At 44.5% G+C, this 14260-nt stretch overlaps 1 protein-coding gene across 3 annotated transcripts; it reads left to right on the forward strand.

Moving 5' to 3' along the window:
* Positions 1-314: 314 nt before the first annotated feature.
* Positions 315-6797, forward strand: thumpd1 (THUMP domain containing 1). Of its 3 annotated transcripts, none has more exons than XM_012820145.3 (6): positions 315-439; positions 830-1061; positions 1433-1613; positions 2794-3042; positions 5063-5133; positions 5799-6797. In XM_012820145.3, the coding sequence occupies exons 2-6, from the start codon at positions 861-863 to the stop codon at positions 6069-6071; spliced, it is 975 nt and encodes a 324-aa protein (XP_012675599.2). In that variant the 5' UTR covers positions 315-439; positions 830-860; the 3' UTR covers positions 6072-6797. The 3 variants fall into 3 exon arrangements, with proteins under 3 accessions (XP_012675599.2, XP_031418361.1, XP_031418359.1); XM_031562501.2 differs by having other exon boundaries at positions 345-457; XM_031562499.2 differs by lacking the exon at positions 315-439 and having other exon boundaries at positions 531-1061.
* The last annotated feature ends 7463 nt before the right edge of the window (positions 6798-14260 follow it).

Consider the following 14260-nt stretch of genomic DNA (forward strand, 5'->3'; position numbering starts at 1 on the left):
ACATATCTCTCTCCATATTTGACAAGGTGTGGATGTGCTTTCAGTGCACTGATAATCAACCTTCCGACATGCAGGAATGATTGCTGTGCATTGCTAATTAGCCTTCCTAGAGGAAAGAAGAACCTATAATTATAATTGTAGATGGAGATATTTCCAGTTATGGATAGTCATGACATGACTTCACAGAACACACTGAACATCACAGAGAATGGAGTGGTTTTGGACGCGTGTTAAATCATGAATCATAAACGAAAGGCGCGTGAGTTGAAGAGATTGACCCTAAAGGCTATCCGTAGCGCTTGACTTCCGCCCACCAATCGCGTCATAACATGAAATAGCATGAATGAGGCATGTGCAGTTAGCTTGGATTGTAACAGACCTGTGAAACGTTACAGGCTACACTCTCCCCCCACAACACAAACACGTGTCACAGTTTCAGGTTGGTTGTCTTTCAAACGTAAGCTATATATCTAAAACGCTTTAAATGCTGCCGCTTTCTTTATTGCAGCTATGTTTTGTATGAAATGTTTCCACACAGCATTGCTTAGTTGTATTCCCTGTGTGTAGTACCAAACGGTTTGAACGCTAACCAGCTCAGCCTGGTTATGTTAGCTAACGCTTTCTGGTTGCAAATTACATTACAAACGTCTGTCGTATTATCTTTATCATAACGTCCTTCATTTATCGTCCAAGACGTTTTTGCAGTTGTCCGATTTGTTTATTTCAGTTTAGCAACATAGCGGAGCTTGCTAAATCAAGGTTGTAGCAACTGTATCAAGAAAAACGCTAGTAAAACAGCGGCTGCGAATCCATCAACTTTTCTGTAAAGGAATAGGCTAGCTACAGAGCTCGGCGTCAAGATGTCAGAAGCTGCAGATTCAAAGAAAAGGACCAGAAAACACTACGGGGCCCCAAGGTACAAGAAACAGAGAATTGCACGGGAGCTAGAGGTGGGCATGAAAGGCATCCTTATCACCTGTAACCTGAACGAGCGGAAATGCACCGCGGAGGCCTACAACCTTCTCAACGAGTATGCAGAGAACCTCTACGGTCCGGAGAAAGTAAGAAACGGTGCCACATCTGTTTTGTGTCTGGTCATACAAAAACTTTTAGCTAATTCAGACACATAGTCCGTGCAGTAAATTGCAATGTGTCGAATCATCTGTTCCCTTAAAAACATGCAGAACCCTAAAGGAGACAGAAACAAGGAGTGATAAACCGAGACTAGATTAACAAATGTGAGATTGCAAAACGAAGAGTGAGAAGGAGAGCGTGATAAACAGAGAGACTAAAATAAATTGACAGTTTACAGAAGGGGATGGTAACATGTTCCCATATGATAATCCTTAAAATAAAGCCTTTCTGGTTTGTAAGGCTGCAGGTAGCCCTAAAAATCTATGATTGATTGACTATGATGCGGTTGTTCGCACAGTTTTCTGAAAGGGAGGAGAGCGGCAGCGAGGAAGACGAGAAAGAGGATGAAGATGACGCTGAAGCAGCCCTGAAGAAGGAGGTGACGCAGATGCGCGAGTCCACCAAGAAGGGCAAGAGGCGCTTCCAGGCCATGGACAGCGGAGCCAACAACGTGGTGTTTATCCGCACACAGAACCTAGGTGAGGGACAATGTGTTCATCTTGGGAAAGGAACCAGGAGTGTGTGTGTGTGTCTGTCTCTGTCTCTGTCTCTGTCTCTGTCTCTGTGCCTGTTTGTGTTTTGGACTGTCGTCTTAAAATCATTAGCAGTGTTTCCAGCATCGGGCCAAATCTTGGCAAGCTAGTGCAGGCCAAGGCCAGTTGCGTGTCCATTGTAGCTACTCAGGGCTGGAGGCCATGGGCTTTTGGCCTGTTGATTACCCTTGGGCCAAGCAGGGCTAACTGGTGCTTGAGGCGGTGTCAAGGTGTAAGGCGGGGTTATTGGAATCGGCTATGAGAGGTTAATCGGCAAAAGACGTTAACTAGTCAATATCAAATAACCTACACGTTACCAAATAACTTTCATAGAAAATGGAGGCAATTGTGTCTGCGTTAACGATATAAATGTCTATTTTCTCTAGATCGATAAATTGTTAATGACGTCAAACATACAGTGGCATAAAAGCGGAGACAGTTCGAGGACAGGGTCCTACCCATTACAATTTAGGATTAGAAATGAACAAAAAAGTGAGCTTGACCCGTGTTACAAACATGGAATCCAGACTTTATTATTATCCCCGGTTGGCCATTAGCCACGGTTGGCTTGAATAAAGCCCTGGCTCGCACTGGCCCCATAGTACAATCATGGCTACCTATTGGTTTATAGACAGGGCAGGAAAGGAAAGTGTGTCTCTCCTCCATCCTCCTCCAGGGTGTGTGTGTGGTGTGTGTGTGTGTGTGTCTCTGCGTGTTATATTACTGCTTTAAAGTTTCTTGGTCAAAGTATCTTTACAGAAAAGCTTATCACCATTCATTTCTGCTTGCTTTGCATGTGTTTTCATCCCAAACAGACTTTCCTTTTTTTGTGAATTTGAATCCTGTAGTGTGTGTGTGTGTGTGTGTGTGTGTGTGTGTGTGTGTGTGTGTGTGTGTGTGTGTGTGTGTGTGTGTGTGTGTGTGTGTGTGTGTGTGTGTGTGTGTGTGTGTGTGTGTGTGTGTGTCTTGGACTATTGCCTCATTTCTTGGTAGCAGCATCATTGCAGGGAGGCCTATCACTTCATACTGTATACCTGAGGAGCCTTAACAATCCTCTATATCTCATGTCATTAGTTTGTTTGTTTGTTTGATTTATGTTTGTTTACCCTCAATCCTCTCCCACCAGATCCCGACAAGCTGGTGCACCACATCCTGCAGGACCTGCACGCCACCAAGAAGAAGAAGACGAGGGTCATCCTGCGCATGCTGCCCGTCTGCGGCACGTGCAAGGCCTTCCCCGAGGACATGGAGAAGTACCTGGACGACTTCCTGGAGCCCTGGTTCAAGGCGCCCGCCCAGGCCACCTACCAGATCGCCTTCAAGGCCCGCAACAGCAGCCACAACAAGAGGGACGAAGTTATCAAGGCCCTGGCAGGTGAAAGAGAGAGAGAGGGATTGAGAGAGGGAGAGGGAGGGTTTGAGAGACAAGGAGAGGGAGGGATTGAGAGACAGGGAGAGGGAGGGATTGAGAGACAGGGAGGGAGAGAGAGACCCATGCAGGTGTGGGACAAGAAGGAGGGAAGCAGAATGTATACGCAACAGCAGCCACAGTAAGAGGCAGAATGTATACGCATTTGGGAGGTGCACGGAGGGGGTACGCAACGACGCAAGTGGCTCTGCGTGTCTCCGTAAAAGGCCGACCATAAATTAGGCCATAGGCCCTTGAGCCCATAGGGGGTTGTGTATACGGCAGCAGTCACAGTAAGGTTTTGGCAGGTGTGTGTGTTCGGGGTGTGTTCTCGTAGCAGGATGGAGGGTGCGTATACGTGTGTGGGTTCTGAAAGGGTTGAACAAAACAGCTTGAGGTTATTATTTGTGTGTGTGTGTGTATGTGTGACATCAGTATGGGATCAATTTAGTGACAAAGATTTAGAAAGTGAGAGAGTGTGCGAGGGGTAGTGTGGGAGTGTGTGTGAGGTAGGGCTGTCAAAATTGCTCAAAAATGACGTTAGAATATTCCCTTTAAAAAAAACACATACAGCATATTCAAACAAATTTGAATATCTGGTTGCGCATTAAGGCACGTGAATAACAGGATAAATTAATACAACGAGACATAACTACTTGTATAGGTAATTTATTTAAGTTTTAACATATTACCTACACAAAAATAAGTAAATTAACTAATGGCCAAGACCGCAGACCTTGGCCTCTCGCTCGCACACACGCACTCTTTCTTTCTCTCTCTCTCTCTCCCTCATCGTCGCGCTCTCTGCGCATATCGGTTTAAATGAACGACAACAATAAACAAATGCTGAGTGCTGATCAAGAGTTTCGTGCAAGCGATTCTTGTCCCAAATATGGCAGGCTTCATTCGGTGATTGAAACAAATATTATTAACATTAATTGAAGTTTTACAGTATAGAACCGACATTAAACGCTCCGAGCGAGCTGGGCTGTGGTAAACATGAAACTTTTCCTTGGCATGAAACGGCAAATAATCAAACCATCTAGTCTATTTTATTCATGCAATATACAGTCAGTACAGTAGCGACTAGCCCACACTAGTAATGTTTCTGTTAACGTAAAATAAAATGAGGCACACACTGTTATATAATTCTACGATTCTGTTGGTGACGGCTAGGGATACGGTACCTCGGTTCCAGTGCTTCACAGAACTCCCTGAAGCCTATCCCATCCACCACACTGATCGGCCTCATGTCCTTGCATATGAATGAAATACATTTTTGCGTGCAGGCCTCCTGTCGTGTCGCAGACAACGAACTTGTGGCGGACGGCGCAAAGTATGTATCCAGTCGTGGCTGTTTCGCTGAAGTTCCACATATTATGCCATATTCACTTGGGTGCACATTTTGGAGATGTAGCCTCAAGTTGCTAGTTGTTGAATGGTTAGCTAACTCTCGCTTGACTTAGCTCACACACTAGTTTAGCTGTAGGCTCAACAAGTTTACAATCAACTGACCAAAATCCGAAACATTTCCAGACATAACTCTTTAGATTTTTGGGGGTTACAATCACTTTCTCTGCTGCGGTCAAGCTGGGTTCTGCACCTTCTGCCATCTTCCACGCAAGTCAACTGTTGCTGTGCCAGACAGTGCGACTCCTGTGACCTGTCCCTTACCTCAGGCGCGCGCAGACAGTGTGCGAGGGTGAGACAGTGTGCAAGGGGGAGTGTGTGAGGGGGAGACCGTGTGCAAGGGGAAGTGTGTGTGTGTGTGTGTGTGTGTGTGTGTGTGTGTGTGTGTGTGTGTGTGTGTGTGTGGTGTGTGTGTGTGTGTGTTTGGGGGTAGCTACAGGTGAAACTTGGGAATTTTTGAGGGTGAGTAGGTAAAAACGGTAAACATGAAACATTTGCACTCTCCCTCGTGCAGTGTCCAGACTGATGTGTGTATTCAGACGGACCTTTTCTTGTGACTTTCTCATCATTTCTACAGCTCTGGTAGGGAAGATGAACCCCAAGAACAAAGTAGACCTCACCAATCCTGAGCTCACCATTATTGTGGAGGTAAAGTCTCTCTCTCTCTCTCTCTCTCTCTCTCTCTCTCTCTCTCTCTCTCTCTCTCTCTCTCTCAGACCATTACTTTACATTTAGTCATTTAGCAGACGCTTTTATCCAAAGCGACGTACAAAGGAGAAAACAATCAAGCTACGGGCAAAAGAGACCTAGTGTAACAAAAAAAATACTACTTTACGTAAGGAATAAAAAGTGCAGGAATGTAACTACTCTAACTACTACATTGCCACTGCAGGAATGTAACTACTCTAACTACTACATTGCCACTGTAGCTCAGTTTCTTGGGACTTGGAACGTTGATCTGATTAACATCTCTGTGCATAGTCTCTCATCTCTCGTTGGCCGTGATGTATGTGTCCTTAATACAAAATCAGTGAACAGTAATGGAAATAACGCTGGTAATAAGAATTAGAAACTTCATTATTAATACTGGTTAATCATTGTGTGCTGTGTGTATTGATCAGGTGATCAAGAGTGTGTTCTCTCCGTTGTGTGTATCGATCAGGCGATCAACTGTGTGTTCTCTGTGCTGTGTGTATTGATCAGGTGATGAAGAGTGTGTGTTGTGTTTATCGATCAGGTGATCAATAGTGTGTTCTCTGTGTTGTGTGTATCGATCAGGTGATTTAAGAGTGTGTGTTGTGTTTATCAATCAGGTGATCAAGAGTGTGTGCTGTGTGAGCGTCGTTCGGGACTACATCCTCTTCCGGAAGTTCAATCTGCATGAGGTGGTGAAGGACGACGCTGGCCCCAACCCGGGATCGAAAACGTCCCCCGCAGCAGCAGCGGCAGCGTCCTCTGACACCGGCCCGGAGCCGTCGGAGACGAAAGGCACGAGCGAGCGCGCTGAGGCGGCAGGGCCCAGAACGGAAGCTACCGGAAACGGAAACACAGAGGGGGATCTGAAGAACGCAACCCCGGCCGAGTGAGGGGGCGGGCAGGGGGTGTGTGACTCGGGCAGGGAGGACTGGGGGCTTGAGCAGGGGGATGGTGTACTGGGATGTTGTCCACTGGACCTGGGTGGGTCTTCCTAAAGTGTTGTTGCGCAACTACTATGGTGTGGTAGGTGGTGGCACCGGCACCGGCACCGGCACGATCAGGAAATGCACCTCTGGTTTGGGCTCCCGTGCGGTACGTTTGGTGGACATCAGTGCCCTGTGGTAGCCAATTGTTTTATTTTGTTGATTTGGTCCTGGTTTTTATTTTGTGTTGGGTGTGAGGTGTTTTGTTTTATTTCCCAGTCTGCTTGTTTTTATTTTTTTTATTAGATTTGTATTTTGTTGAGTGTTCTACCTGCTGAGTACAGCCGTCGGCCACAACAGGAGGGTGGGAAGTTAACTGGTGTGCTTTTGTTTTCTATTAAACCATTTAATGCTTGTTTTGCTTAAACTGTAACCAACAACAAGACAAAATGGCCACTTGAAACTGAGTAATATGAATTGACTCTTCCAAGACTGTCTTGTTTTTTAGCTTTAAGAAAATACTTGTATTTTGACCTACATTTTTGTAATGGTAAAGTGTACTTTAGCCGTCACAGGACTTTGGTCTGTTGTGTAGAACCCTTAACATCAGGTAGTTGAATGACCGTACTAAAATGCAGGGTGTGTCATTTTCAGTCAGGTTTTTAAAATAAACACATTCTTTAGAGACCGTTATTTTGTTTTCTTTCCTGTCTTTTGTGTGCTAGTTCTAGTATTTTAACTTGAGGTAAATGCTCAACAATGGTTCATTCTAGCTCAGTTGTTATAGGACTTTGGTCGGTTGTGAGGAACTGTTAACATCCAATAGCAGTCCTCATACAAATATGTCACCATACATAAGTTTAATAGCAGAACTAAAATAACAACTATTAAATGGCATATCTTTTTTTTAAACGGTCAGCTTTTTAAGTACAAAAAAATTCTTTAGAGACAGTTATTTGGTTTTCTGTCCTGTGTGCTAGTTTGTGCCAGTAGATGGTGTCCTTGGGCAGTCAATTGACCGGGTGATTGCTGCTGTGCATACTACACAGTGTAGACTTATGAGGTTGTAAGGGCTGATGTGCAGACTACACAGTGTGGACTTATAAGGTTCTAAGGGCTGCTGTGCATACTACACAGTGTGGACTTATAAGGTTGTAAGGGCTGATGTGCAGACTACACAGTGTAGGCTTATAAGGTTGTAAGGGCTGATGTGCAGACTACACTCTGTAGACTTATAAGGTTGTAAGGGCTGATGTGCAGATTACACAGTGTAGACTTATAGAAGTTTGTGCTTCATATGAGAGATTTTAAAGGCTCTTAAATCTTTTGGTCATTTTATTTTATTTGAGAACAGAAATAACTTTAGATAACCTTGAAGCTTTATATCGGTCAAATCCAGCGACGGCCTATATTTCGGCCTTTTTCCAGCTGGCTTTTTTACTTGGCTGGGCGTGTGAAAATGATTCACTCTCCAGAATAAAATGTAGGCCTATATTTTATTCATTCAAATATTTAAATTGTTCTGAACAATATGAGCTGTTTCTATAAAATAAAAAGGTAGAGATGAATTATGTAGTTTGGTCCTATAAATTCACTATATTCAGTTGGAATCTAGCCTGTAGTAACCCAATGGATCGAATGCTGAAAAAAACTAAATCACTTAAGCAGACTTGCATGAGGGATCTCTCTTTTGCAAACTAAATCAAGATTCTTCTTGAATAGAGTTCATATTTAGAGAATAGAATTAAGTAGGCCTACTTAGGTCTTACTCCAACTGTGTCCTACTGCGCAGAAGCTACTTTTCAATGACTTTGGATGAAAGCATCTGCCAAAGTAACATGTGAGTAACATATTACAGGCTGTGTAGTTTTCACTGGAAGGCAGGTGAAGTTGAGGGGGGTCTTTCACTGCTCCATCCTCCAATGTCAGAGCTCATCAATTTCCCTGCCACATTCTCGCTTGGCGTTGCAGTTTGTTTTTTTGGCTACAAACTAGCAGAGTTTTAGAGCGGCAGTGCTGGTCTAACTGGACAACATTGTCCTCGTTTGCGCAAGAATTTAACTTTTTGGGGTACTCATTACTGTTAATTACCTGGGAATGGAGGCCTACACTATGCCATGACCCGTCCGTCATTATAGTCTCTTTGGGGTATTCTGCCAAGCCACGAATTAGACCGTTTCCCGTCACCGACGCCCCGGTTTGACATTAACCGGACTAAATGAGAATTCTAATGACTCCTGAGAGGCGGCCGCGCGCGCCTTTCTCTTCGGAGACGGTGACAATCAGCCTCTGCCAAGCCATTAAAATTGTCAGGTAGGCGAGACCATGCTAGATGCGGCCGGTTTTTGTGTGTGTGGCCACTAAGCTGGCAGCCTAGCCCTCTTGTGCGGTCTACCTGTCTTCTGGATGTCATACGAATGTGTAGCCTAAATCGGTCCTCATTAATGCGTTATGTTGTTCAAAGATAGACGACGGACAAACTGTCAGATCAAGTGGCGGGGGAGAGAAATGTACGGCCTAAAGTTGTGGCATTTTTAGAAAAACTTAGTCTACTAATAGGCGATAAGCGTCCAGTAGCCTAACACACGTATGTGTAGGCTAGCCTACCCTATCACTTCTTTACCCGGCTAAACACACATAATTGCCCTGTATCCCACGTTCTCTTCCACCCCCTGGAGTCCTTGGCATCTCACCAGTAGACCTGTCAGTCACTCTCACCGGGGAGTTGTGCTTGTGGAAAAGGTCGCGGGCATTTGAAACAATGATACCCGCGCCTCCTCGCGGGCTCCCGCGGGACCGGATTTGCATTAATTTAGAGGCGTCACCGGTGACCTTTATGGTCGGTAGACACAGTAGATAATGCCCGGGTCTCCGGGGTCTTAATTGTGTCATTAGTGGCATATTGGGGTCCAATACTCCCAGCGATTAGGCACTGGTCGAAAATGCAACGAGTTCAGTCAGGCATTGGCTACATTGTGAGCGAGTGTATTATGTGAGCCTGTTTATGTATATATACAGTGAGCCTATGCATTGGTTAGGATATAGTTTAGCCTAACCTATTGTACTAATGTGCACAGACTTCTCTTTTAAATTGCCAATTCGCTGGCTTGCATACAAACGGAGATTAGTGGTAAATTAATTAAAATCAAAATTAAAGAACAGCATTGTTTTGTCCTGGGAATGAAAATAGGCCTGTTTTTACAGTAGCTTACTAATTTATTATAATGAGAATTACAATTTTAGTGCAGCTTATGGTCCAGGCTACTGGCAAATTAAGGGCTTTGGCATCATTTAATATCCAGCTGAACTTGCTGGATTGGGTTCAGGGCGTCAACCCCTCTCCGATGGAAACATTAGCTTAATTTCCTCCCAATGCTGACGGTACTCCGTAGTAATTGTGTGCTTTGCCTGCTCACAATTTCACCTCGCGTGGTCCTTCTGTGTCCTCCACTGTATTTTTTTTTTGTTTGTTTATTTATTTATTTTCCAGGAGGAGCCGTCTTATAATGAGTACTCCATACTGGCCGCTACAGCACTACAGCGGTTTAATGAGAAACTCTTATCAGCGGTTTACAGCGCTTCTTGTTGTCATTACATACCGTCACCGGGGTAACTCGCCAGGTGTTGGGCATCGCTCAAATTGATTGGATGTTACCACTTTTTTTTTTCTTCTATTATATTTTTCGTTTAGTTTATTTGTGCCCTGTGGCTGAATGTAAATATAAATAGTGCCGGGTAGACAATTCTGATTTGAGTTTAGGGGTTACTGTAGACTATTAAAACTGAGTGAGTCTCTCTCTCTCTCTCTCTCTCTCTCTCTCTCTCTCTCTCTCTGTGTGTGTGTGTGTGTGTGTGTGTTAGAATGATTTGTCTGTATTGATTGTGCCTGTATGTGAGTGTATTGTAAATGATTCATATCAGTATGTGGGTTGTGATTGAGTGGACACACACCATCAGCTGCAATGGGCATATTTCTATCAGTTACTCTATCTGGCAGTCGCCAGTTTCTTAACACAACCTGTACACAGCAGCATGGACCCCAGAAAATATATAGCCTAAAACAGTAAAATAGCAAAAAAATATATAGCCTAAAACATAAATCTACATAAAACAGAATACAAAAATCTACAGGCTAAAACATAAACAACATATACAATAGGAAACTGGAAATATTTAAAATGAAGTGTTGTTGTTGTTGTTGTTATACTTATTTTTGGTTTCAATTGTCAAATCATCTTTTGCATCGCATAGCTGTGTTCCAGATTTACTTCTACTTTTGACAAGTTCTTTATGCTGCCAAAAGTGAAGTGCAAAGAGAGAGAGAGACAGTGCATGTGTGTGTGTGTGTGTGTGTGAGTGTGGGTGTGTGAGTGTGAGTGTGGGTGTGTGGGTGTGTGAGAAAGAATGAGAGAGAGCGCCTGACTGGAGGTCTGACCTTGACATTTGTTCCTTGTTATTCTGACAGCATAAGTTTCAGAGCTGATCATTTCCATGTCATTGCGGGGCCAAATGGTGTCCTACCCTGGGGAGATGCTAATGGACAAACATACACACACACGTACACACACACACACACACACGTACACACACACACACACACACACACACACACACACACACACACACACACACACACACACACACACACACACACGTGCACTCACGTGCACTCACATACACACACTCGTACACACACACACACACACACACGTACACACACACACACACACACACACACACACACACACACACACACACACACATGCACGTATGTACACACACACTCACACTCACACTCACTCACACACACACACGCACACTCACGCATGCACTCACACACGTATGTACGCACACACACACCCACACACACACACACACACACACACACACACACACACACACACACACACACATATACAGACATACACACATACACAATATAATATGTAAAATATGTATATACTCTCTCTGTCACCGTCTGTCTCTCACTCTTCCACACGCGCACTCACACTCACACACTCACACACACACACATGTGGACTCTAATTCCCGGGTAGAGCACACTATTATGGTAATATATTAGGGTGGCAGGCAGGTCACGGGGGAGGGAGTGGAGGCAGGTTCCTGCAGCATCATCAGATTGACTGTTTATAGTTTACAGCACACGAGGTGTGTGTGCGTGTGTGTGTGTGAGTGTGTTTTTTTTGTGTGTGTGCCTGTTTTTGTGTGTGTGTGTCTAAGTGTGTTTGTGTGTGTAAGAGAGAGAGAGAGAGAGAGAGAGATATAATTAGGAAGAGCATGAATATGATATATGTGTAGCAAAGCTATGAATTTGCAAATGCCCTACAGTAATATGTAGCCTGTGTGCGTGCGTGTGCGTGTGCGTGTGCGTGTGCGTGTGCGTGTGCGTGTGCGTGTGTGTGTGTGTGGTGCACATGGGTGTATGTGCATGTGTGGAGCGTGTGTGGATAAGATTTTGCCAGGAAGAGGTATAATGTACATGTGTGTGTGTGTGTGTGTGTGTACAACAGTAGAAATATTTGCTAACAAAGGTTTAATGGAAAGAAGTTTACATTTATGTAAAATTTAAACAACAGTAAACGCTGTACTGTACCGAAAGTAACAATTACAATATTTAAAAAAAAAAAACATCAGGAAGACAAATCCTGTCAAATGCACACACTCACAGACACAGGCAAGCCTGCTACATTTACCTCAAGTGATTTAAGAGTGAATGCGTGGGTGTATGTTGCTTTGTATTGTTTGCAAACATTTCATTGTCTATTCCGTGTGTGAGTGTGTGTGTCCGTTCAGCGTGTGTGTGTGTGTGTGAGAGTGCGTGCGTTTGAGTATATCCAAGTCTGACTCTCCTAATTTAAGCATAAAATGCTGATGAAAGGTAACAATGTAATTTACCGTCACACACACCAGCCCTGAGTAATGGTCTCTTCTTCTTTCCTCATTAACCGCTCCTCTCATTATGGCTTTTGATTTATTTCCACGTCCTGTTTGCATATCTGCAGCCATTTTAATCAAACGCCTCTACTGTTTCAATTACAAACACACAACAAATAATACAAATCATTTTTTTTTTTAAATTAAGGAGAAGAATTAAACAAATGATAGCTGTAAAATGTTTGTCTCTCCCTTGTAATAACTAACAGGCAAGACAGGGACGTGCATATCAAAGAAACAAGCAAGCAAGCAAGCAAACAGGCAAAGAAAATGTCCCAGTTACAAGCCCCTCATTGAGAGTGTTTGGCTTCTCCAGCCAGTGTGGTACTAGCGCAGTACTGCAGGCCAGTGCTGCAGTGATACTCCTTCTGTCCCTTTATGAGCCCAATGTTTATGTTTATGTTGATGTTGATGTTGATGTTTACGTTTATGTTTACGTTTACTCTTGCATCCACAGTGACAGGTCAGTGCAACACTGATGGACCCAAAACGAAAACAGCCTGAAATGCAGTCTCTCCTGTTATGGAGAGTAATAAAATGTGATGTTGTGGGTAATAACTGCACTTATTTTATGATGGCGAGCGCGATGACATGAAGATTATATTTAAGGTGGGGTGTGTTACTGGAGACGTCAGTGTAAATCAGGTGACCATTCCATGGTAAAATGGCCAGTAAATTGAAACGGCATGAAAAAAAAAGTTAAAAAAATATATATATTTTTACAGCCATGCAGACCAACAGAGTGTCTACTCAGAATATCACCTCTTTTTGAGGTAGCAACAACAACAACAACAACAATAACTATAAATAAATAAGCAAAAATATTTTCAATCTGAGTGAGTCATACCACAGGCATCTTCTCCAGGTAATGAGTTGGGGTTGCTATGGATACAACAGAGCTCTCTCCTCAGCACCCTCTTCTGGTCACTTCCTCTCTCTTAGCCAATCAGCTTCCAGAAACCCTCAACAACAGCAACACCATCGGAAGAGGATGCTTGTGATGCTAGTGGACCAGGAAATCCAGAACCAGAACCTTGAGGAATCCAAGCTGAAATGTCTCAGCAAATATTGACGGTATAAATGATGCTGAGGGTGTTACCATGGGCTACTGGAGCCTCGGAAGATGGTCATAGCAAAAGAGCCGTAATCTCACCAGCCGCCAATGCTAGGTGTGGCGCCAGCTATTGTGACTCGTCTCGCCTGACATCACTTCCTCGCTCGTTGTCTCCAAGACATCTGCATCCACACCCAGAGATCCGCGTACTGTGAAACAAACGGCAAAATCTTTAAACAGGATTAGCGCGGACGCTAGTTCTTGAATCGCCGCGGTGACGTTACAGACAAACAAGTACTGACGAAGAAGAGGAAGCGTGACGATGAAGGTTGGAGGCCGTCAGGAGCTGTGGTTAGCAGTAGGGGGGAGAGATCATGTAAGAATACCCCCAACCCCCCCCCCCCCCAACACCCAGTCTGTTGTCCACTGGACGCACAAAGGCGGCTGTATCACTAAGGGGACGTCCAGCTGTGATACCGACACCCATCTGTGGTCACGGGATCGCCTTGGATTCTGCAGTTTTCCTTGTCTTTACTTTGGAGGAGAACTCAGCCATGGACACTGCAGGTTTTTTTTGTTCCTTCCCCTTTTTGTTGTTGTTGTTGTTGTTGTTGTTATTGGGTAGTTACAACGGGCATTCATTTATGTGTGTGTGTATGTATTGGTTAGTACCTTCGCGCTCCACACACAGAACAGCATTTGGGCTCAAATGGATCAAGTCCAACTAAATCCTATTAATCGGAACATGTGGGACATAAGGGAGGTGACAGCACACGCCATATTTGTGCCCCCCCCCGCCCCCAACACACACACACACACACATTTGATGTGTCATTCTCTCCGCCCCCCCCCCCATGTAGAGGTCTGGGGGATCTACGTTTTTTGGGGGGGGGTGTCCGTTGCACTAGCATCGTTGCAATAGCTGTCATTCAGTCCGACTCCAGGGGACGGACGGAGGGAAATCGGCTTGATGGGAAGGAAACCGAGAAAAAGAAGATGGATGAGAAGAGGACAGAGAGAGAGTGAGAAAGAGAGCGAGAGAGAGAGAGAGCGAGAGGGAGGCAAACACAGGAGGAGGCCCATAGACGATCAAAGATGGCCGCCGAGTCCTCTTCGGGAAAGACGGTTCCGCGGTCTTTGAAGAACT

Source organism: Clupea harengus, chromosome 24, assembly GCF_900700415.2.
Source record: "Clupea harengus chromosome 24, Ch_v2.0.2, whole genome shotgun sequence".
Classification (NCBI taxonomy): Eukaryota; Metazoa; Chordata; class Actinopteri; order Clupeiformes; family Clupeidae; genus Clupea; species Clupea harengus.

Coding starts and splice junctions, on each gene's coding strand:
- thumpd1 (XM_012820145.3), top strand. CDS start 861: ATGTCAGAAGCTGCAGATTCAAAGAAAAGGACCAGAAAACACTACGGG. Junction 3,043..5,062: donor AGTTATCAAGGCCCTGGCAG/GTGAAAGAGAGA, acceptor TCATTTCTACAG/CTCTGGTAGGGAAGATGAAC. Junction 5,134..5,798: donor AGCTCACCATTATTGTGGAG/GTAAAGTCTCTC, acceptor TTTATCAATCAG/GTGATCAAGAGTGTGTGCTG.